Source organism: Syngnathus scovelli, chromosome 5 (assembly GCF_024217435.2).
Source record: "Syngnathus scovelli strain Florida chromosome 5, RoL_Ssco_1.2, whole genome shotgun sequence".
In the NCBI taxonomy this organism is placed as follows: domain Eukaryota; kingdom Metazoa; phylum Chordata; class Actinopteri; order Syngnathiformes; family Syngnathidae; genus Syngnathus; species Syngnathus scovelli.
In genome coordinates, this window is record NC_090851.1 from 18,709,872 (window position 1) to 18,734,524 (window position 24,653).

Genomic DNA, 24,653 nt, shown 5'->3' on the forward strand with positions numbered 1-24,653 from the left:
TACTCGTCTGATTTGAAAACAAGTTATTTGTCAGTTTGATTTGTAGCTTTTACTGTATATAATATGAGGTGCTCATACATTTATTTGGGTTGACAGTCATAATGGCCCTCCGAAAGAAGCTATGACTACAATGCTGCCCGCGAAAGAAATGAGTTTGACACCCCTGATCTAAAGAAACACGACGTTGCAGACAGATGACAAATAACACAAGATATTATATACACCAGCTTAACTACGGAAATTAATTAATATAGCCACAGTGTTTGAACACTTAAACAGCGACATAAACACAGAGAGCAGTTCAGTCTAACTGCATAGCCTGTCAACAGAGGCAGCCGTGTGATTACGCAATCCTCAGAGGAGGCTGTTGGATTTGGTTCACAATTTGGGAAGCGCGCTATCCGCGACTCACGGCAAAAGCCATAGCCAATCACCTGTTATCCAATTTACTCACCGCATGCTCATTTTATTTCTTCAGTTTTAGGAAAAGGCTAAGACACCGAAGCAAAATCTGGGCTTACACAGGTTGGTTGAGTTCAATCACAATTCTTGTTAAGTAAGCTCTGTTTTCAGGAAAGTACAATACAGCGTTGGGCCTTTCGTGCGACCATGCTCAAGAGCAGAAAGTCTCCATTCAGAAAAGGCAACATTAAAGGTTCTTTGGTCAGCTTATATTCAGTTCTAATTATGCCCATATTCTAATAATCGCCCAGTGTGTGTTAGCGATGACATAAATAAAAAAACATTGATACCATGCTGCTAAATATTCCCCCCAAAACTTTTCCTCCGCGACCGCATGCTGACGTCATTGCGCAAGTTTAAATATGACTGATTTGACAGCACGTCGAATGTTAAATTGTTTTCCTCCATAAACTATGATACAATTACAGTCGTCACTCCGCTACAATATCCTCACACAATTACTACGTTATCGAGGCGTACGCTCGAACAAGACGATTGCGATAACATGACGTGTGCAACATGTGATCTGCGACGGTAACGTGTCGCATCGATGGAGCGTCCAATTGACGCACCCCGCTGTTAGAGGTAGATCAAAACAGCCGCTCTTCTAGTGTTAAGAACACCAGTGAGATGCAGGTATTGCATACTACATAAGGAAAATATACATATTATCGCCCATTTCAGTGGCCCTTGGCGATCGGACAAAAAGTGTTCTCTATTAATCGCCCACCTGAGGTCTGGACATAAACCTTCTCTAATTATCGCCCTGGGCGATAATTACAATAAATACGGTATATATACATAAATAATACATATATATATATATATATATATATATATATATATATATATATATATATATATATACGATGAAATAAAATGATATGACTGGCATAAAAACAAATATAAACCAGATAAAAATAAAACTCACCGTTAAGTATCTGCTCCGTAGCTTTTATTTTTGTTGCAGTAACCGCAGAAAATCCCGCTTCACAAAGACAGGATATTAGAAAGGGAAGCAGGGTTTTCAGTGCTTTTGTGGCGATCTCGGGATATTCTGCCTAAATTTCAATCCGTCTTTCTTTTTCTTGGAAATTGTAGCCTCTTCTTCTGTCTCCTCATTGGGCCTTTTCCTCTTTCCAAAGAAGCTTTCCAAACATTTATTTTTCGTGCTTATTTTTGCTTGCTTCGCGGGCTCGACTGGGGTGACATGTCACGTGACCGGGACGAGCGTCTTGACCTGAGTTAAACTGTGTCAAGAGACACAGATGCACCGACGGATGTAATTGGGAGAGAATCGCAATTTTTAAAAATATTTTTCAAAATAAATTCTTACTCATTTTTGCTAGCTTTGCGGACTCCACTGTGGAAACATGTCACGACCGGGACGAGCGTCTTGACCTGAATTATTTGATTGTTGATCAAAAATATATATAGTATATTATTTTTTTTCTGTGCGGCTTGGCAGCCCGGTACCAAGTGACCTACGGACCGGTACCCCTGCTCTAATTGGTTCATTGGGTCAGTATTATTACGTCTCTGTGTGGCAGAAGCCACACAAAACAACTTCACAGATTTTTTATTTCAGTCCACACAAAAGGCGCACCTTCGTTTCTTGAGAAAATTAAAGGCTTTTAAGTGCACCTTAGAAAATACGGTATTATATTTTTAGATCGTTTATATTTACGTATTTTCCATCTTTTTAGTTCTCAGTCTCACAAAATCTCGAATGATATTTTTCTTTTTGAAGGCAGCGCCCGTTGCCATCGCACCTCGTCATGATTAAATATTTTATACTCGCCAGTCAAAAAAATACCCCCAACACAGGCGGGGATGGGGAAATACTAAGCGTGGATGTTAACGTCCATCCATTCTGTATCTGATTGTTAGCTGGTGCCACCCTGGACATGTGTACATCAAAACTTCCATCTGCTGCAAAGACATTGAACCTTTCGTGCTGAGCCCGCGTCATTATTATCTCCCCAGGGAGTTTAGAAAGCCATTGTTGTTCTTGTTTACGGTCCTCCGCGTCAGGAATCGAGTGTGACGTCATCCACGCTGCGGTTGCTGAACTGCAAACAGAACCCTGAGGCACTGCTGCTGATCTCCGGGGACTTAAACCACGTGACACTGGACACATCTACTTGCCTTCACCCAGTATATGGATTGCTTCACCAAAGGAAATAGGACTATTGACCTGCTGTATGCGAATGTTGAGGATGCATACAGTGCCACCCCTCTAACTGCACTGGGAAAGGGACATTAGAACTTTATCCTGCTTCGGCCTCATTACACGACAAAAGTGAGAAGACTACCAAAGACCACCTGAGTGGTCACCTGAGGCTCAGCAGTCTCTGGGAGATTGCTCTGGGACTACCGACTTGGGATGTATTGCTGGAGGTTGTGGACTGTACCACTTGGTACAATAACTTCTGCATGGATGTTGTGGTTCCAGTAAGAACAGTGCACTGCTATGCTAACAAGCTTTGGATTACAAGTGAGATCAAAGACCTTCTGAATCGTGAGAAATGTGCCTTCAAAGATGATAATCAGCGAGAGCTGAAGCACGTGCAGAGTCAGCTCAGGGTCCAGCTCGAGGGATGCAAAATCGCATTATAGGAAGAAGTTGGAGCAGAAGCTGCAGAAGAACAGCATGAATGATCACCAGCTGCGGCCCAAAGAAAGGTATCACTATTGGTAGGGGTGTGGAGAGGGCGAACCAGCTGAACGACACCTTCAACAGATTTGACCACTCCCACTTGCCATCACCCTTACTCCCATCTGCCCCTTCTGCTCCCCGATTTCCCCCTGCTCCATCACTCACCTACAGACTGGTAGACGACACCCTTCTACTCAGGGTGACAGCGGCTCAAATGAGCGGACAGCTGAGTAGACTCCGCCCCAGCAAGGCAGCGGATCCTGACGAGGTACTCGTCTGCTGAAGGTCTGCGCGCTGGAGCTGGGTGACCCAATACAGTGGAATACGTGAGTCTGGAGTCCGCGGGCCCTGGAGCCTTACCGATCAAGGGCTGCTCACGCCCGCTACCCGGGGAGAGTGCCTCGTTCTCAGACTCGCTTTTTTCAGCGTCTGGGTGGTTAGGCTAGAGCTCTGTCAGACTACTGGGGGCCCGGGCTGTCACACCCACTGCCGGGGGAGAGTGCTACGTTCTCAGACTCACTTTTTTCAGCGTCTGGTTGTTTGGGCTGGAGCTCCGTGAGACTGCCAGGGGCCCTGGCTGTCACACCTGCTGTCTAAGGATGGTGCCTCGTTCTCGAACTGACTTTTGCGCTTACCTGGCCAGCATTGCTGGCACCTAAGTGCCACCTCCACGAAACCCTGTCCTCCTGATGGCTGTCCGAGGATGGTGCCTCGTTGTTGGACTGACATTTGCGCTTACCTGGCCAACATCGCTGGAGCCTAAGTGCCACCTTCAGGAGGCCATGTCCTCCTGATGGCTGTCCAAAGATGTTACCTTGTTCTCAGATCCGCTTTTACTTCTGACCCCCTTGCGCAGCTGGAGCTTTTTTTTTTTGGTACCAGGTGTAATAACACTTAGCATTTCCCACACCCCGCTACACGGGCGAACGGTTACTTCCAGGGGCCAGCGCCCTCCCGCCTTCTGTCCGAGGAAAGTGCCTCATTCTTATACTAACATTTAAGGGCACCCGGTTGTCTTTGCTGGAACCCAAGTGCCACACCCAGGAGGCTGCCTCCTCCCGCTGGCTGTCCAAGGATAGTACTTCATTTTCTGACCGACTTATGCATGCCCCCGGCCGTCTTCGCTGGAGCTAAGCACCACCTCCAGGAGGCTTTCTCCTCATAATGGATGTTAAAAGTTAAAGTCCCAATGATCATCACACACACACACATCTGGGTGTGGTGAAATTTGTCCTCTGCATTTAACCCATCCCCATGTGATTTTGATCCATCCCCTGGGGGAGAGGGGAGCAGTGAGCAGCAGCGGTGCCGCGCTCGGGAATCATTTCGTGATCTAACCCCCAATCCCAATCCTTAATGCTGAGTGCCAAGCAGGGAGGCAATGGGTCCCGTTTTTATAGTCTTTGGTATGACCCGGCCGGTGTTTGAACCCACAACCTTCCAGTCTCAGGCCGGACACTCTACCACTAGGCCACTGAGATGGATGTTTGGGGAAAGTGCCTCATTCTTGGACTAGTCTTTTACGCACCCCCCACCGTCTTCGCTGGAGCTATGTACCAACTCCAGGAGGCCAATTCCCTCTCATGGCTTGCCGAGGATGGTGCTTCATTCTTTGACCGACTTTTACGCGCCCCCGGCTGTCTTCGCCGACCAACCGACTGTGTATGTAAAATACGCAGACCGGAGCGACAAACCAATCAGAGATCAAACGTAATACGCCGCAATTTATCAATACTGTTTGTGCAAACCAAACATCATTAGGCACCTCTAAAATTGCATTGAAAAAGAGACATGCCTACAAGGCAGAATTCAAGATTTCTGGAAAGTCGAGATCATTGCTGAAGAGCAACGAGACAATGAGGGGGAACTTGTCATGTTTCATGGCAAACTTGCCCAACTGTTTACTTTAGATAGTTGAGGACTTTGATGGATTTGCATATGAACATCGATCAACAATAATGTGAGTACAGTCAAACCTCGGTTTTCGAACGTCCCGGAATTCGAATGAAAAATTTGAGATTTTCTTGCTTCGGTTGTCGAACAAAAATTCTGAGGTCGAACCTCGCGAGATGAGCCGAGAGGACCCGAGAAAACTCGACCGTGCGACCCGGATGCCGACTGACTTGTTGTCATTGTATTTTCGTTACTTTGAGGATTGTATTAACCAGTGACGTGCGGTGGGGTTCATAACTGGGGAGGCACTGACGTCTCCCCCAACCCCCATCGGTAAAATTTGTCCGGCACCTAACGTCACAAAAAATGTTGGAGAACGCTGCTCGAGTGTGGCTTATTCATTATTTAATTTGAACTATTTTAATTAAAATCTCATATCAGCATTCTTCACACATAAAAACACTCAATAAAGCACATGGAATCAAAAAACTTTTTTAAAAGAGGGCAGTTCTGTCTAACTCAGGGTTGGCCAAACCTTTTGATTGGCGGGCCGAATTTGGTTCTAAATTTTGACCAGGGGGCCGAACCAGGAGCAGATGTTTGTGTGAAGCAATAGAAATGACATGTAAAGGTCATTGCATAAAAGGTTTGTACTTTTAGTAGGTAGTAAAGCATGGATATTCATAAAAAGCTTTTTGAAAACAAATGCATTTATTAACAGCATTAAAAAAATATTTCACCCAAAAACTACTATCAGTGATTTTCATTAAATACAACACTGCAGCGCCTGCAGGTCAGATTTATGAAATATGTTTATCTAATGAGGCGAAATCACATTAAACATTCTGACCAAATACATCATCTTGGAGAATCAGTGAAATAATACATCTAAATAAAGTAATAAAGAAATCAATAGTATTGTTGGTCTCCCTTTTTTTGCTAGTGCATCATGGTCTGGAGTAAAATTTGTTGTGGTAATTCTTAGGGTAGAGCCGAGGTGTTAACCTAGAGCTGTGACGGGCTTTGTTGACGTTCATGTGGTTGAACGTCTGCTCACACACGTAGGTCGAGCCAAATTGTCCTCTCTTTTTTTTAAAAACACTCGGCACTCAGTGTCCACCTTTCTTTTCCTCGGGCCACTCATTTTAATGGAAGGATTCCAGGGGAAGGTTTGTGGGTGACATTAGCGTAAAACTGTATCTGAAAGCTCAGCGCGCGAATTACAAGAATGCTGACGTCACAGCCCACACTTGAAATTCGGCACTGATGGAAATAGAGTGTGGAGTGCGCCGGGTCCGTACTACTTAGTACGTACATGCACTTGTGAGTGTGCACTGAGCTTTCTGACATGGCTTCCGGGATTAAATGCGCGGGCGGGCGCTTCCCCATCTATTGGGGAAACATAGTAATTTAAGGGAAAATGACCCCCAAAAAATTTTTATTCAGGTTTGGCGGGCCAGATTAAATGACCCTGTGGGCCGGATGTGGCCCGCGAGCCGTAGTTTGCCAATGTCTAACTGCATAGCCTGTCAACATACGCAGCCGTGTGATTATGCAATCCTCAGAGGAGGCTAGACAGGAAGTTGGCTCCTCTGAGCGAATCGTCTTCGGTTTTAAAATACCTATAAAAATGCAGCGATTCTGGTTCAAAATGATACAAAACTATTGAAATTAAAAAGAAAATCACTTTATAATAAAAACAATTGAATTTGTTTTTCCCCTTTTCATGATGGCAGGGGAGGCGTAGCTTAACCCCTAATCATGCCTCCAAAGAAAGCAAGTGGGAGCAGTAAAGCCATCCTAAAACACAAAGATGCTCGCAAATGAAAAAATGCTTTAAAAAAGCATTTTTTTTAGTCTTGGAACGGATACATTTTTTTCCATCATTTGTAATGGGAAAAATAGATTCGTAATTCGAACAATTCACTTCTCAAACCGCCTTCTGGAACGGATTGTGGTCGAAAACCGAGGTTTGACTGTACATGGTTAAATAGTAGAATTACGGTACAACCAAACTCACTGTCTTGCTTTCGTAACGGTTCTTTTTTTACCGCAAGTCCAAAGCCCACATAGATAAATTTGTGGTTCAATCCCATTGAGAGAACTTCAACTTCTCCAAAAATTCTTGAATGCTCATAGGATGATACCTTATCTTTGCCATTTGACAAGAAAAGGGCGAGTGAGGCTGCTCATCACGACATGAGTTTAGATTGACTGAAGCGTCATCGCGTGTCTTCGCTCCTCCAAGCATACCGTATTTTTCGCACTATAAATTGTGGTGTTTTTTCATAATTTGGGTGGGGGGGTGACTTATACTCAGGAGCGACTTATATTTGAATTCTTTCACAAATTTTTACTTGATCTTTAACGCTTTTTTTACTTACGAGTATAGTTGATCACTTCACATGTTATTTTCACTTTAAACCACTATGGCTGTGGAATATTTGGAGCCTCACTGACAATGAGTTCCATTCACTGACTTCCGAAGTCGGGAGATTTAATGATTTGGAGTGACACAGATTATTCGATAAACTTGTTATTTATGTTATAGTTATTTGATATATAGTTTATTTAGAGTAGCAACGTGTATGTTGTTAGACGTCAGTAGTTTCTGATTTTCTAGGGAGGCTGTGAAGGCAGCAAAGGGGTGGGGTGGGAGGGGGCAGATTGATTTGTGAAATAAAGACCCGGTTACCAAACCCACGTCTTGCCTGGTACTTTGGTAACGCTACAATATAGTTATATACGTAGATCTGTGGAATAATTGGAGCCGCCAACTGACAACGAGGCTGACGTCGGCGGCACACGTAGGTCCGGAATCAACAGCTGTTTTGTTTTTTTGTTTTGTTTTTACACAGAGGATCAATATTCCGGTGGATTTAATGATTTGGAGTGACACGGATGGTTCGTTAAAATTGTTGTTTATAATACATTTATTTTATATATCTAGTCTGACGTTAGCGGCGCACGGAGTTCCGGTGTCAACAGCTGTTTTTTTTTTTAATAAATTTATTTTTTTTAAGTGACACGGAAGATGAAGATTCTGATGAATTTATTGATTTGGAGTGACACGGATGGTTCGATAAAATTGTTGTTTATATTACATTTATTTGATATATGTAGTCTGACGTTCGTGGCGCACGTAGTCTTTCCGGCGTCAACAGCTGTGTTTTTTTGTTTTTTTTTCAAGTGACACAGAAGATGAAGATTCTGATGGATTTATTGATTTGGAGTGACACGGATGGTTCGATTAAACTGTTGTTTATATTATTTCATACATAGTTTATATCTTGTTGTATGGGCTTGTAGACATTTTTGAACTGCAACGCGCCGCTGACTTGTTTACATAAAAGAGGACCAACTCGATCGATGGCTTTAATGATTTTGAGTGACACAGATGGTTTGATAAAGGGGTTATTTATGTTATGGTTATTTGAATAACTGTTATTGTTACATCACTGTGATGTTCTCAGTTTCTCGTTTGTGTTTGTCACGTTAGCATACCGTTTCGTTTAGCCTGTTGCTCGTTCATGTCTGTTTTTGGTGTTGGATTTTGTCGAATAAATTTCCCCAAAAATGCGACTAATACTCTGGAGCGACTTATATATGTTTTTTTTTTCACTTTATTGTGCATTTTATGACTGATGCGACGTATATTCCGGAGCGACTTTTAGTCCGAAAAATACGGTACTTATTTTGATGAAGCAAAAATGCACTACATTCAGTTCACGTTCGTCCAAAATATTAACAAGTTCATGAACTTTCATTTATTGAACTCTTTCAGGTATAATATTGACAACTTACTAAACCATGGCCAAGTTAATAAGCAATATAACTAACAAAACAATTGTCTTCTGTCTGTGTGCCAAAACAGGTTGTGATCAGCTGAGTGATGGATGCATGTCCTACCTGAAGCGGATCTCCTCTTTGACTCTTCTGGACATAAGAGGCTGTAAGAACATCAGTATGCAAGCCTGCAACGCGTTTATCGCTGACCTGTCACACATCGCTGTGTACTGTATGATTGAGGAGAAAGTCATTCAATGTCTAAACTAAGCGGTTGTTGTTGTGTGCCCAAAATAAATAAGTTTTGTTGACCAGCTATGCTTGCATGTCAGTCAAACAAAATGTTTTTATTAGTTTGATCGTTTCTGTCAAGGACATAAGTAGTTGTTTTAGATCAGTGGTTCTTAACCTGGGTTCGATCGAACCCTAGGGGTTCGGTGAGTCGGCTTCAGGGGTTCAGCAGAGCTGGTATGCTATTCCTTCCCCCCACCTGCGGATGGCCGAATGTCGTGTAAATTCGCGATAACGTATATCTGAACTGGTCTTGCAAAGGCAACAGCAGAAGTCACACTGATTTGCTGGTATGTCATTACCACCCCCACCCAAAGAGGGGTTCGGTGAATGCGCATATGAAACTGATGGAGTTCGGACGGAACCATTGACAACGCCTCATTCTCAGACGGGGGGCCGGAACTGAGACCGGCACCCCTCCGACCAGTAGGCCGGTCAGGATGCGAAGCATGACCCGCCGGTAGGAGAGAGCCGTTGCACAGATGGGACAAAGGCGGTGTCAGGTCCCTTTTATGAACTACTATATAGTCAGTTATTTCTTGATCACAAGTTGTTAAGAACATGGGGATAGCAATACAGTAAATTATCCCTCTGTTGCATGAAATGTTAGCATCCAACTCCAGGCCAACATTTACAAAAAAAAAATATTGAACCTATACAGAATAATTCATTTTATAATTACTATGGCCATGCTTATTCTCAAAGTATTTTGAATAGATAAACTTGGATGAGCCAGATTTTATTCAACTGTTGTTCCGGGTTGAGTTGATACCAATTTTATTCACATATAATATTTTCATTTAATACAATTGCTTGCTAGCTCTATATCTGTCAACTTGTTTTTGTCAACCTTATTATCTGTGTTCAGCTTCCTTGGTTTTTAATTTGACATATTTTGAACAGTTTTTCTTTTTTCCTGGATTTTGTTTTCGTTTAGTTAGCCAAGAACATTTACACAGTTTTTGTATAGCTTAAATTTGTGAAGTGAACAGTAAAGAGAAATAAATGTTTCAAGAAAATTGTCATAAGGTTTTTTCTACATCCACTTCACCAAGCCCCAATGCTGTTTCATCACACAGCTCTCAAATTTATTGTGTTATCATTTCTTATGAGTTCACTAGCGCAGCTTCTTTAATTTCCTTAAAGTCACTGTCAAATTATGACGACAGCTGTCAGTGATGTCAGAAATTAGCAGGCCACTCATAGTTGGACCATGTTATTGAAGATAATTAATAATTCTTGTCCTTGCAGCGCGGCGAGCTGGCCGACATGGTCCATTTCAGACACTAGGTGACAACAGAACATGAGAAACCAAGCCAGGAAACAGTATGCATTACAAAGTTTGTCTGCTTGCCTTAGGTAACATTGACTGGTTGAAAAAAACAACCTTAAAGCAAGCTCCAAAAATGGGTCCTAAAAACTTTGTCCTAAATATCGTCCCCCAATCACTACAGTTATTTCAGTGACATGAACTTTAGTGCTGACATAATTTTTACTTATCATAAAAGTGTTAATGTTTATTAAAAGTGTGTAATCTTTATTAAAAGATTACATGCATTCTAAATAATGTGTATATGCATGTATTTCATACTCTTAAAGAAATGGTAACACAAACCCAACATTGAATTAAAAAAAAAATGTCAGTACTAGAATTCCCCCCTGAAAAAAACCTCAGAAGAGATTTAATAGTATTTTGGAACAGAGTCGTGGTGGACTTACTGACGCCCACTTTTTGGGCAAAGTCTGCTTGATTTGACACATCAGCCTGAATACGTCACGAAGGAAGGGATCACAATTTACTTATTGGAAATCATTGTACAGACTATCACTTAAAATGTCCAAAAACAGCTATCAATTGGCACTAAAATTTACATAGACATTTATTTATGACTACGTCAACATATCACAAGGATTAGCTTCTCTGTGGCTGATTTAACAGCAAGTAATGAGCAGTCTAACAGTAGCGAAAGTGCCCTGTCACATCTATTTCTTTCATCACTCACCAAAATATGGAAATTTTTGAGAGGCTTGAGGAAAGCTGAATTGTGTCTTCTTGAGGGTATACCCAAACATTCCAGATTATAATCTTTCAAATATAGATTTTCCTGACACTTAATACTGCTCTGCTCCACCACCCTTTGCTCCTTCCCTGTCTCTCCTGACCATGTTATATCCAGGGATATTGAGTGCTGCAGGTGGAACATTCTTATTAAGATTGGTCTCAGATATACAGAGATAGACTAGATTAAAATTAAGTAGCAGGTGGTTAATTTCTTCCGTTTTTGACATAATGCTTCTTATATTTTAATGTCCACCCAGTAAACTACTAGGTTTTGCCTTAGGGTCCCACGCTATTTTAGAGTGGTTGACAGATTGAAAGAATGACCACTTTCGGTGCTCCGCTATCCCTGGATTGAGTTTTCAGTTTACCGTTGTCGTTACCGTGGCGTGAAGAAAGTTTTGAGGAGAGTTTGTTGATGTTGAATGTCTGGATGATGATGCCTCCCACTCCCAAGCGAGGCCACGACAGTATCACGTGGTCCCTCGATCAGTGCTCCTGCTCGAATCATCGGCACACACACCAGGACCTGGAGTTTCCCCATACAGCGTCCTAGCAGACCGCCCTGGTACCCTCGCCTTCCCGGACTGACAGGTCAGTCGCAGTTGACACCAGGTACAGAGGAAGAAGAGTATCAGGAAACTGTATAGGAGGAAGACTGGGGAATATCGTAGCATACATAATGAATAGATGGAAAATGGGAAGCTTGCAGCGATCGCTGCTCAGGGAATAAATAAAAATGACGTGAAGGGGTTTCTGTCAGCAACAATGCTATATCACCCACTTTCCTCACTGATTTTTATTAAACCATCAAAATCACACAGTTTTTTGATTCCCACTTGTTAGAATAGGCCTCTTTGGCACATGTGATTAGCTAGGTAGCTGAGCTATGCCGTTATATTGCTGTAACTTGCTTCATTAGCTTTCTCTTCTCTATGACACTCTTCGCTCAGACAAGGTCACACATCATGCAGGCTACGCAGAGTTGCCTCCTTGCAGGAGGGCGGCCCAGAGTACTATAAGAGCAGGAACCTTGGTGGTGGTACCTTCTTCCACATCTTGCAGAGAATGGCTGTGTACCGATCGTTCTGGGATAAATAGTCAACTGTGATGGCTGCCTCTTGGCAATTACTGTTAGTATAGCGAGCATTAAAGATAAAGAACTGGGACTAGATGTAACAGATGGGGCCATGACCCTTGGTCTTGTGCTCGCTGATCGTGTTTTTCTTTAAACACCATCCCCGCAGAAATTTCAACGATTTGACTGGGTCCAACAAATAAGGTGAGCAGAATACCTTCTTTTGATAGAAATTTTCTGCCTACCCCTAAGGAGGTAGACTGGTACGAGGACTGGGATTTGTGTTTAAAAATCTGCTAAATCTGCTAAAAGCTATCTACTAAAGATACTGTAGTATCATAATATTGTGTGAGTTGTGGTAAATGCCAGAAAGGTCGAAGTTTGTTATTTTGAAAGCACTTGTGACCACTGTGTGGGGTCACGGAAGACCACTGTGTGGAGTCTGGTTAAGTTGGAAAACCTAGGGTCTAGTTGCGTACGGATGAAAGCGCTTTTGACCACTGTGTGGGGTCACGGAAGACCACCGTGTGGGGTCTGGTTAAGTTTTTCTTTTGAAAGCGCTCGCGACCACAACGTGTTGGGTCACGGAATGCCTGTGTGTGGGGTCTGGCCAAATTTATTGAGCTCTGTGGCCACTTAGTGCGGTAAAAATCAGATACAATCTTTTGAAAATTGCTTTGGTGATTGTAAGATCATATTTGATCTGGTGAGGTTTATAATTTACCTTAAGCCAATCAACTATCTGCTGATATTTGCTGCTCTGTGATTGCTCTTGTAATTGTGAGGTCATAATTGACCACGGTGTTCAGCCAACTCATTTTGCGTGTTTTTGATTTGTTTAGTGATTAGTTTGTGCAGTACAAAAATAAATAAATACTATTGGTATTTGAATTATCATTATATTGGTGTGAATTTTGAGTGAAAGACTTGAGAAAAATGGTGGGACAGATTGCACATAGTTAAAAATGGCGGTGAGAAATGTGGGAGTGACAGAAGGTAGAAAGAGATCACTCGAGGAGAAAATTTATGTTGTTGTGAGATTGTTAAAATTAATTTATCCCCATGACTACCAGAACACGTGTGAAGAAAAGTGCCAGATTTGGACCCAGAAATAGGTAGAGTTGGGAGGGGTCGGTCCCCTGGAGGGGGAACCCCCAAATAATGCCAGAAGGGCCTTTTCAAGGGAGTTAAGAACCAACGAACAGATGGCTATCAATGAGATGATCACTGCAAATCTAGGTTATCGAGGTAGAAAACAAAACAAGGTCGGAAACATGCAGGATTTGATTAGATTTTGTCGGGATGTGTTTACACATCCAGTTTTTTGTGAGGAGGATGAAATTCAAAGTGAGCTTGAAGCTTCTGCTCAACAGGGGAAAAGGCAGGTAGTTGGTAAAAGTAACCGTTAAATTATTGCACAGTGTGGCCCTGAGGTGCAGAGGGCCCAGGGTCATTCGGTTCTTGATGTGATGCAGGCACCTGTGATTGACATTAGACAAGGGACCCTGACGTGTGACATGGAAGGCCCAATGACTACGGTATGGGGTAAAGGGAAATACAAAGATGAGCTGGCTGCCTTATCTGAAACGGCCCACCATCTAAGTGACAAAGTGAGAGGGTTAACAAAAGAAAAGAGGGGTGAAAGACCCTCCATTGGCTTAGATGACAAGTAAAGTGAGGGACCACGTTGTGTGAACTTGGATGAAACATTTGTTGAGGATTTAGTAGCGGTTAACGGCAACATAGATTGTGGGGATGATAATACTATTGGGTGTATTTATTTTTGTATTAAAACTATTTTATTTATTTTGAATTTTATGCAGATTACTTAGTTTGTTTCATAAAGTGTCAGACTGCGCTGACTACCACCCATCTTTTCAACATCAAATCTATTACACACTGTTAGAAATACTATACTAAATTTTAAATCCCATGAACAGTGAGTTCCCATTTATTTTAAAAACAAGTTGTATTAATCTTTTGATGTAAAAAGCATTGTTGCACTATTTTTGTCAGGAATCGGCAGTACAGCCAAATGCAGAGTGACACAGATTTATTTAATAAGGGGAAAGGGGAAGTGGAACGCTGGTCTCGTGATCTGGCTGGCGTGGCTGTGCAGAAGAGTGCAGCACGTAGTCGCGGCGAGCAAGTAGTCGGGGCAGGCGGCGATCGGAGCGTGGTCAAGGGCGAGCAAGTGGTCGGGGCAGGCGGCGATCGGAGCGTGGTCAAGGACGAGCAAGTAGTCGGGGCAGGCGGCGATCAGAAGCGTCGGTCAGTTTACGGAAACGGTTGGCAACAGAGATCGTTCAGGGCACAAAGAGCAGTGGTGTCTCGGGCAGGGTAAACAGATAAACAGACAAAGGAGTGACTGGATGACAGGGTTTAAATAGAGAGGCTGTCAGGTGTGGGTGATTCAGCTGATTGGGGCGTGGCAGGTGACGCAGGAACGTGACAATTTTTTTACCCACAGTACGAAGGTGATAATTTTATCCTGTAGTGTCTAAATAATAAAAAAAAATGCCTACCACACATCCTTGAGGTACATAAATTGTAAACCTCTGCGTCACCATTCTGAGTTCTGCTCCTAGGTTGGATGGCCCGTGTTGGTGACCTGCATGCTCACTCACTGGTACTGTACACTGGTAATTTTTTTTCAAATCTAAATTGAAAGATATGTTAGAAGCATCCATAGAATGTTTATGTTTTAGCTTGGAAGTTTAAAACAATTTGTTCTTAGGCACAACTCACATGGTTTAATTAAAAAATGTGCTTTAGAAATTGTACTTTGTTTTGTACGTATGTCAGTTCATTTTTTACGTATTTTACATTTGTCTCTTCAAAATGAGGCTTTTAAGTAGTAAGTTTCTGAAAAAGAGAACACCCTTTTTTTGCAGGGGGGGAGGACTAAAGCGCTGGAGTGCTGGGGGGGTGCTAGTGATTAGAGCGCTGGAGTGTCCGGCAGGGGGGCTGTTGGTGAGAGTGCTGGAGTGGGCGACGGCTGTCGAACAAAATCCCAGAAAATTTTCAAATTCCCTCCAGGCATTTTTTCGGTCTCAAAAGTAGGACATGTCCGGGAAAAGAGGACCGACCTGGTTAAATAAATAGAATAATATAAACATGACTGAGACAGGTGTGATCAAAATTGTACATGGCAAAATTCCACTACTTGGGAAACAGTAAAAACTATTACTACATGACAATTGTTCAATTTGTTAACAACAAAACTCACATCTTAAGCCTGTTCCTGAGGTGTTTAAAAAAAGATCAAAACACTTCAAGTTTTTTATTTTATTTCTCACCAAAAGTTACATGAATTAACACATGGTTAGTATGACTGTACTTCTCTTGCAAAAAGCCTAAGAGTAGAGAATGCATTGTAAATTATCAACGAAAAATCTGTTTCACTCTAATAGCTCTTTGGAGTCTCATATTTATCAGGAAAAGTAAGACTGATGTATCCACTTCCAGCTACAAGTGGCAGTATTCCAGCGTTGGGAACGACATTCCATGACAATGTCAGAGTGATGTTCTTGTTGGCCCTGGGTGATACAGAAAGTTTCCATCAGTCGGACTGTGACACAAAGCACACATCTCACAAGTATACACAGGCGCAGACGTACTCGCACGATTGTTCCCTTAACAATTGTCTAAATCAGTCATGTTCAAAGTCCGGCCCACGGGCCAAATCCAGCCCCCGGTCAGATTTCAAACGCAGCTTCGGTCTTATAATGTATTATTTATGGCCCGCCTGCACTGTTAACCTGAATAAAAAAAAATCTTGAAACTTTAAACTATAATTCCTCCTTTTACCAAAAGGTGGAAGCACCACTTTAATAATATCAGTCTGCATCCGTGCCGCAAACCCCTCTCCGTTCATATCGGCCACGCTGACTGCAAAGAAAACGAGGAAAGTTGACATTGAGGGCCGTCACTTTCAAGAGAGATGGGAATTACAATACTTCACTGAAAATCAAGGCAATTGTGTTTGTCTAATTTGTAAAGAGACGGTTGCCTTGTTTAAGGATTTCAACCTACAGAGACACTACCAGACTAAACATGCTAACACATACGACAAGCTAACAGGGAGTGACTGATAAAGTGAAGCAGCTCCAAGCTGAACTGGCATCACAACAGCGATTCTTCATGCAGGGCTGTGAGTCAAAACTAAATATTACTAAAGCAAGCTAAGAAATGGCCATGACTGTTGATGGCCATTTGTTGTATGTATCTGTTGTAATACTGTTGATGTTATGAACCTGTAGACGTGACACAAACTATTACTTTCTGAAAGATATTGTAAATGCCAAGAGCAAAATTCACTTGTTTTAAGTTTTAATAATAATAGACAACTTTGCATTACTTATAACTCCTGTTTAAAATGTTCGTGAATCAAAAATAATTTTAAACATGTAAATTTAAGGTATTTCATACATTTTGCTCAATGTTATCTGACTTCAGATATGAATGAAAGGCAGAATTTGTGTTTTTAAGTTGTTCACATCTGTCTCAGTGGCTTATATTTGGTTATTTTGTCATTTGAAAAATAAAGACAATTGTGACAATGAAAATTGTTTTATAACAGTGTATTTGCATGAAATTGTTGTAGTTAAAGAATGTCCGAATAAACTATTGGCTCCTGGGCCCCTTCACTTTCTCAAATCTGGCCCTCCTTACAAAACGATCGGACACCTCTGGTTGGCATAATTTTTTTGTTGCCAGATCCTACAGTTTAAGAAAGTAACATTCTTTAAAACACATACACACAGAATAATAAAAACAAAAACAAAATACAACAAAAAGCTGTGACCTCAGACATGAATCCCTTGTGCCAACAAAACGAGAACCACAGACAGTAAATAAGTACTGTGATATTAACTACTTATTCAGCAACATGCATGTTTCAGCTCTTTTTTTGCCTTCTTTGCAACCATTGATAGTCAAAATGTTTATGCAAATCTTAGTGCATTTGTGTCTTGGGATCAGTGTTCCCTCTAAGCTGCGCAGCTGCGCAATGGCGCACTGGTCGCGCAGTCTATGCGCACAAGAAACTACATGCTGTGCACAAAATAAAATACACCATAAACTCATTGATTAATATCTAATCCATCCATCCGTCCATCCATCTTCTTCCGCTTATCCGGGGTCGGGTCGCGGGGGCAACAGCTTCAGGAGGGACTCCCAGACTTCCCTCTCCCCAGCCACTTCATCCAGCTCATCCCGGGGGATCCCAAGGCGTTCCCAGGCCAGCTGAGAGACATAGTCTCTCCAGCGCGTCCTGGGTCGTCCCCGGGGTCTCCTACCGGTGGGACATGCCCGGAACACCTCCCCAGGGAGGCGTCCAGGAGGCATCCTGATAAGATGCCCGAGCCACCTCATCTGGCTCCTCTCAACGTGGAGGAGTAGCGACTCTACTCCGAGTCTCTCCCGGATGACCGAGCTTCTCACCCTATCTCTAAGGGAGAGCCCGGACATCCTGCGGAGAAAACTCATTTCGGCCGCTTGTATCCGAGATCTCGTTCTTTCGGTCACGACCCATAGCTCGTGACCATAGGTGAGGGTAGGAGCGTAAATCGACCGGTAAATTGAGAGCTTTGCCTTTTGGCTCAGCTCTCTCTTCACCACAACGGACCGGTACAGGGTCCGCATTACTGCCGACGCTGCACCGATCCGCCTGTCGATCTCACGCTCCATCCTCCCCTCACTCGTGAACAAGACTCCAAGATACTTGAACTCCTCCACTTGGGGCAGGATCTCATCCCCGATCCGGAGAGGGCATTCCACCCTTTTCCGATCGAGGACCATGGACTCGGATTTGGAGGTGCTGACCCTCATCCCGACCGCTTCACACTCGGCTGCGAACCGTTCCAGCGAGAGCTGGAGATCACGGCCTGAAGAAGCCAACAGCACCACGTCATCTGCAAAAAGCAGCGACGCGATGCTGAGGTCCCCAAACCGGACCCCCTCAACGCCTCGGCTGCGCCTAGAAATTCTGTCCATAAAAATTATGAACAGAATCGGTGACAAAGGGCAGCCTTGGCGGAGTCCAACCCTCACTGGGAACGAATCCGACTTACTGCCGGAAATGCGGACCAGACTCTGGCATCGGTGATACAGGGACCGAACCGCCCTTATCAGTTGGCTCGGCACCCCGTACTCCCGAAGCACCCTCCACAGAACCTCCCGAGGGACACGGTCGAACGCCTTCTCCAAGTCCACAAAACACATGTGGACTGGTTGGGCAAACTCCCATGCACCCTCGAGGATCCTGCCGAGGGTGTAGAGCTGGTCCACTGTTCCACGGCCAGGACGAAAGCCACACTGCTCCTCCTGAATCCGAGGTTCGACCTCCCGACGGACCCTCCTCTCCAGCACCCCTGAATAGACCTTACCAGGGAGGCTGAGGAGTGTGATTCCCCTGTAATTGGAACACACCCTCCGGTCCCCCTTCTTAAAGAGGGGAACCACCACCCCAGTCTGCCAATCCAGAGGCACTGTCCCCGATGTCCACGCAACGTTGTAGAGGCGTGTCAGCCATGACAGCCCCACAACATCCAGAGCCTTTAAGAACTCTGGGCGGATCTCATCCACCCCCGGGGCCTTGCCACCGAGGAGTTTTTTAACTACCTCAGTGACTTCGACCCCAGAGATTGGAGAATCCGCCTCAGAGTCTCTAGGCCCTGCTTCCTCGATGGAAGGCGTGTAGGTGGAATTGAGGAGGTCTTCGAAGTATTCTCCCCACCGACTCACGACGTCCCGAGTCGAGGTCAGCAGCACGCCATCCCCACTGTAAACAGTGTTGACGTTGCACTGCTTCCCCCTCCTGAGACGCCGGATGGTGGACCAGAATTTCCTCGAAGCCGTCCGAAAGTCATTCTCCATGGCCTCACCGAACTCCTCCCACGCCCGGGTTTTTGCCTCAGCAACCGCCGAAGCCGCGTTCCGCTTGGCCATCCGGTACCTGTCAGCTGCCTCCGGAGTCCCGCAGGCCAAAACGGCCCGATAGGACTCCTTCTTCAGCTTGACGGCATCCCTTACCGCCGGTGTCCACCAGCGGGTTCGGGGGTTGCCGCCACGACAGGCACCAACGACCTTACGGCCACAGCTCCGGTCGGCCGCCTCAACAATGGACGCGCGGAACATGGTCCACTCAGACTCAATGTCCCCCGCCTCCCCCGGGACGTGGGAAAAGCTCTGCCGGAGGTGGGAGTTGAAGCTCTTCCTGACAGGAGATTCTGCCAGACGTTCCCAGCAGACCCTCACAGAGCGTTTGGGTCTGCCAGGTCGGACCGGCATCTTCCCCCACCATCGGAGCCAACCCACCACCAGGTGGTGATCAGTTGACAGCTCCGCCCCTCTCTTCACCCGAGTGTCCAAAACATGCGGCCGCAAATCCGATGACACGACTACAAAGTCGATCATCGAACTGCGGCCTAGGGTGTCCTGGTGCCAAGTGCACACATGGACACCCTTATGTTTGAACATGGTGTTCATTATTGAAAATCCGTGTCGAGCACAGAAGTCCAACAATAGAACACCGCTCGGGTTCAGATCAGGGGGGCCGTTCCTCCCAATCACGCCCTTCCAGGTCTCACTGTCATTGCCCACGTGAGCATTGAAGTCACCCAGTAGAACGATAGAGTCCCCAGAAGGAGCGCTCTCCAGCACTTCCTCCAGGGACCCCAAGAAGGGTGGGTACTCTGAGCTGCTGTTTGGTGCATAGACACAAACAACAGTCAGGACCCGTCCCCCCACCCGAAGGCGGAGGGAGGCTACCCTCTCGTTCACCGGGGTGAACCCCAATGTGCAGGCGCCCAGCCGGGGGGCAATAAGTATACCCACACCTGCTCGACGCCTCTCACCGTGGGCAACTCCAGAGTGGAAGAGAGTCCAGCCCCTCTCGAGAGGGCTTGTACCGGAACCCAAACTGTGTGTGGAGGCTAGTCCGACTATATCTAGTCGGAATCTTTCTGCCTCACACACCAGCTCGGGCTCCTTTCCAGCCAGAGAGGTGACATTCCATGTCCCAAGAGCCAGCTTCTGCAGCCGGGGATCAGACCGCCAAGGTCCCCGCCTTTGGCTGCCGCCCAGCTCACATTGCACCCGACCCCTTCGGCCCCTCCCACAGGTGGTGAGCCCATGGGAAGGGGGACCCACGTTTCCATTTCGGGCTATGCCCGGCCGGGCCCCATGGGCGAAGGCCCGGCCACCAGACGCTCGCCTTCGAGCCCCGCCTCCAGGCCTGGCTCCAGAGGGAGGCCCCGGTGACCCGCGTCCGGGCGAGGGAAAACTAAGTCCATTTATATTACTCATCATAAGGGGCTTGTGAGCCGTGCTTTGTCTGGCCCCTCACCTAGGACCCGTTTGCCATGGGTGACCCTACCAGGGGCATGAAGCCCCCGACAACATGGCTCCTAGGATCATAGGGGCACGCAAACCCCTCCACCACGATAAGGTGACGACTCGCGGAAAAGGATTAATATCTAATGTTAGACGTAATCTAATCTAATTAAGTGGACGAATGATTTTTTTTCTGTGCCTTTTTGTAGTGTAAATCAGTAATTGACAGGTGTCCAGCCAATGATATGATCACTTACGCTACATAGCCAATCATAGCATTGACCAGTGCCTGAAAATGTGTCCTGCCCATTCGTGCCGTGCAGGTTAGCTAGCTAACAACAGTGCGGCGTAGTCAAGAAATGCAAATGCTAAGTGAGCTAACCCCTTATCATGGCGAAACGAACAAGCAGCGACAAATCCACTCGCCAAGCCAAAGTAAATAAGAGATGCGGCGGTTCTTTTAAAATGGAATGGCTGTCGGAGTGTGTGCAAATAAAAGAACAAAGGGTGAAACTGGGTGTGTGTTGGAATAATTTTAAGTGAAGCTTTGGCCTGCCAGACCTGGAGGCCTCGCCTTTACGAGTTTATCTTTCCTTTTATCTAGGTTCTTCCTTTTTAGTGATAGGGATGTCTTTTGATCCCTGTCAGCCATTTGTATCCTTCCTGTCCTTATGTTGTCTGTGTGTTTTGGTTCCCGTAAGAGTCCTTCACTAACAATGAGCAGGGCTTAATTGCATAGGTGACATGTTCTTTGTTTGATTCACAAGAACTTCATTCCTTTTATATAGATGTAGGTTTGGTTCATAGATTGTAGTTTATCAGACCTGTTTTTCTTTGTTAAAGGTTACATACAGTTAGAAGTAGTTGCATAAAAGTTATCCCATATTTACTCAATGTTTGTTTAAGGAACTGCATACCGGTTACCTCACGTTTGTTTAATGTGTGTTGAAATGTTTAGGACAAGTTACTTATTACTATTGTGTGTTAATTACCAAGTAGATAAAGTTAGCAAAGGTTTAGTTGCATTTGTTCCACAGCAAAGCGGCAATCAACGTGCGTCAGGGTATTTGTTGACCTGAGGACAAGTCAGCCAACTGTGAAGGAAGACAGCTGGGGCCTCTGCGGGGGGTCACGAGCCAACAGCGAAGTGCTAATTCACACCACACTACATTCTTTTGCTAATCAGCGTTGCTACAGACACAATCCCCCCTCCCTTTAGTGTAGCAACGCCTCTGTAACCAGGGCAACCATAACATTAAAAAGAGGGGCACGTGGAGTAAGGACTCAGAACTGATGGAGGTTGTAACTGAGATTGCTTTCTCTATCGTTCTCCTCGCGAGTAAACCTGTTCTGGTTGTCTTCTCCTCTTCATTCCAGCGAGTGATTTAATGTCTAATCGTATTTAGACCCAACAGTGTGATTTTCTCTTTTTCGAGTGTGAAAGGTCTACTATGCAAAACATGCAGTGAAGCCAAAGTGGCAGGCTAGTTTACGGAGGGGAAAATATGGACTGAAAGGTTTGGCTACCTCAATCGTCACATTCTGCAGAAATGTTATTTGAAAACTGTTGGAATTGTACAAAGACTCAAGATAAGACAGGGAATAGGTACATTATTGCGAGAGAGCGCAAAAGACCAACAGAAAAGGAACAAGCTGTCACACAAAACAAAATCCGACCCCGAGCAAGTGAAAGTTCTCATTGACAATATTTTATTTATTTATTTATTTAATCTGGTGTTGCACACAGTGGTCTAGAGAGCTTGTGTGTTTGCACAGACACTTGAAAAATTAGAGGGAACACAGCTTGGGATACAAGTTTACTTTGTTCCATGATCATACTCTTTCGTAATTGAAATTACTCAAATCTCAAATAATCTAGAATAGAAGCCATTAATTCATTCTAGAACTACAGTGATCCCTCTTGACTTTGCGCTTTATCTTGCGCGAATGCGCAACTTCGCAGGTTTATAAGTGACGGGAGAATGGAATTTTAATACACGCTGGCAGCGCGGGGTGTGCCTCTGTCCGTCACTGCGAACAAACGTGGAAGTGCAGCAGCCAGCCTGTCATGAACGAGGCAGGACAACCATTTGCAACACGGACTGTTTATTTGGGGAATGCAAAAAGAGGAAAAGGGAGGCTAGAACAGCAGCAGAGCGGGTGCAGGAGGCGACTGACAAGCCGGTCAACGAGCTCGCGTTGTGGTGGCATCTTGTTACACAGCAGATTAGGCAAACGAGTGCGTGTGTTAAGGCATACAAGCTGCCAAGCAGGAAAAGGGAGAATAGAACGCCAGCAGAGCGTGTGCACATGGGGACTGACGAGTCGGTCAGTGAGCTCACGTCACCTGTCGTGGTGGCATCTTGTTACATAGCGGATTGGGCAAATGGGAATCAGGTGGCAGGCGTGCGTGTGTCAAGGCAGACGAAACGGCAACGAACAGTGTCTATACAAACGCCCTAATCAGTGGGTAACACGGTAAAAGGTGGTGGCAATCAGCGCAGATAAGCACGCGCAGTTCCACATTAGCGATGAATGCCCCCGAGACCTAGCGCGCAATGCTCAGTTGGGCAGCAGGACAAGAGCGGAGACATGACATAGCCGCACTCAAAAGAAAAATGCGCCTCTGTGCAGAAAGAGCTCTTATGACGCGAGGCATGCCTCTGTGCTTCACTGAGGGCAAGGGGTGCGCGGCTCAATGTTGCGCAGGTAGGAAAAAAGCACTGCCGTTTAGGAGTTGGGATGGCAGCTCTTTTTAGGGAAAAAAACACTGCTGTTCAGGGGTTGGGACGACAGCGCTTTTTCCCCTATGTGCGAGGGACAGCGGCAATGAGCCCTGATGGTGCGGGGCGTACCTCTGACCAATGTGCGTCACTGGGGCCGTGACTGAGTTCAAACGCAGGAGGCGGCAGCCAGCCACACCCACCAACCGGTGCAGAAGCAGTCGGACACGTGACGATATGTGTTTGTTATTTTATTTACTATATAGGTACAATATATGCATAGAGCAGTGTGGCGATGCTGATGAGGGATACAAGAAAGTTTTATATAGCTGTATAATAGTTTTGGGGAGAGTTTAAAAAGCTTTAATATTGTGTTCTGAACCACAATGCAACAGGAGAGTCATATGCAACCGTGACTCACTTTTCCTTCACGATGCATGATGTCCCCCGGGTTAGTGTAGTGTGGTATTTCTGAAGTTGGACACTTTGCATTGCTTGGCAAGGTTAACCACTTTTAATTGACTTACACACCCACAAGACAACAAGAAATACTCCATCCATCCATCCATCCATCCATCCATCCATCCATCCATCCATCCATCCATCCATCCATCCATCCATCTTCTTCCGCTTATCTGGGGTCGGGTCGCGGGGGCAGCAGCTTTAGGAGGGACTCCCAGACTTCCCTCTCCCCAGCCACTTCATCCAGCTCATCCCGGGGGATCCCAAGGCGTTCCCAGGCCAGCTGAGAGACATAGTCTCTCCAGCGCGTCCTGGGTCGTCCCCGGGGTCTCCTACCGGTGGGACATGCCCCGAACACCTCCCCAGGGAGGCGTCTAGGAGGCATCCTGATAAGATGCCCGAGCCACCTCATCTGGCTCCTCTCAACGTGGAGGAGTAGCGACTCTACTCCGAGTCTCTCCCGGATGACCGAGCTTCTCACCCTATCTCTAAGGGAGAGCCCGGACATCCTGCGGAGAAAACTCATTTCGGCCGCTTGTATCCGAGATCTCGTTCTTTCGGTCACGACCCACAGCTCGTGACCATAGGTGAGGGTAGGAGCGTAAATCGACCGGTAAATTGAGAGCTTTGCCTTTTGGCTCAGCTCTCTCTTCACCACAACGGACCGGTACAGGGTCCGCATTACTGCCGACGCTGCACCGATCCGCCTGTCGATCTCACGCTCCATCCTCCCCTCACTCGTGAACAAGACTCCAAGATACTTGAACTCCTCCACTTGGGGCAGGATCTCATCCCCGATCCGGAGAGGGCATTCCACCCTTTTCCGATCGAGGACCATGGACTCGGATTTGGAGGTGCTGACCCTCATCCCGACCGCTTCACACTCGGTTGCGAACCGTTCCA

At 45.3% G+C, this 24,653-nt stretch overlaps 1 protein-coding gene across 2 annotated transcripts in view; it reads right to left on the reverse strand.

Annotated features, from left to right (window-relative positions):
* Window positions 1–15,501: 15,501 nt before the first annotated feature.
* Window positions 15,502–24,653, reverse strand: part of spcs3 (signal peptidase complex subunit 3) — a 65,725-nt gene continuing 56,573 nt past the window's right edge. For both annotated transcript variants that reach the window (XR_007481538.1, XM_049721444.1), the window contains one exon: window positions 15,502–15,767. Coding sequence is in view for 1 of the 2 variants with exons in the window: in XM_049721444.1 (XP_049577401.1) it covers window positions 15,635–15,767 (133 nt within the window). In the remaining variant the exon portion in view is untranslated. The remainder of the gene's footprint in view (window positions 15,768–24,653) is intronic.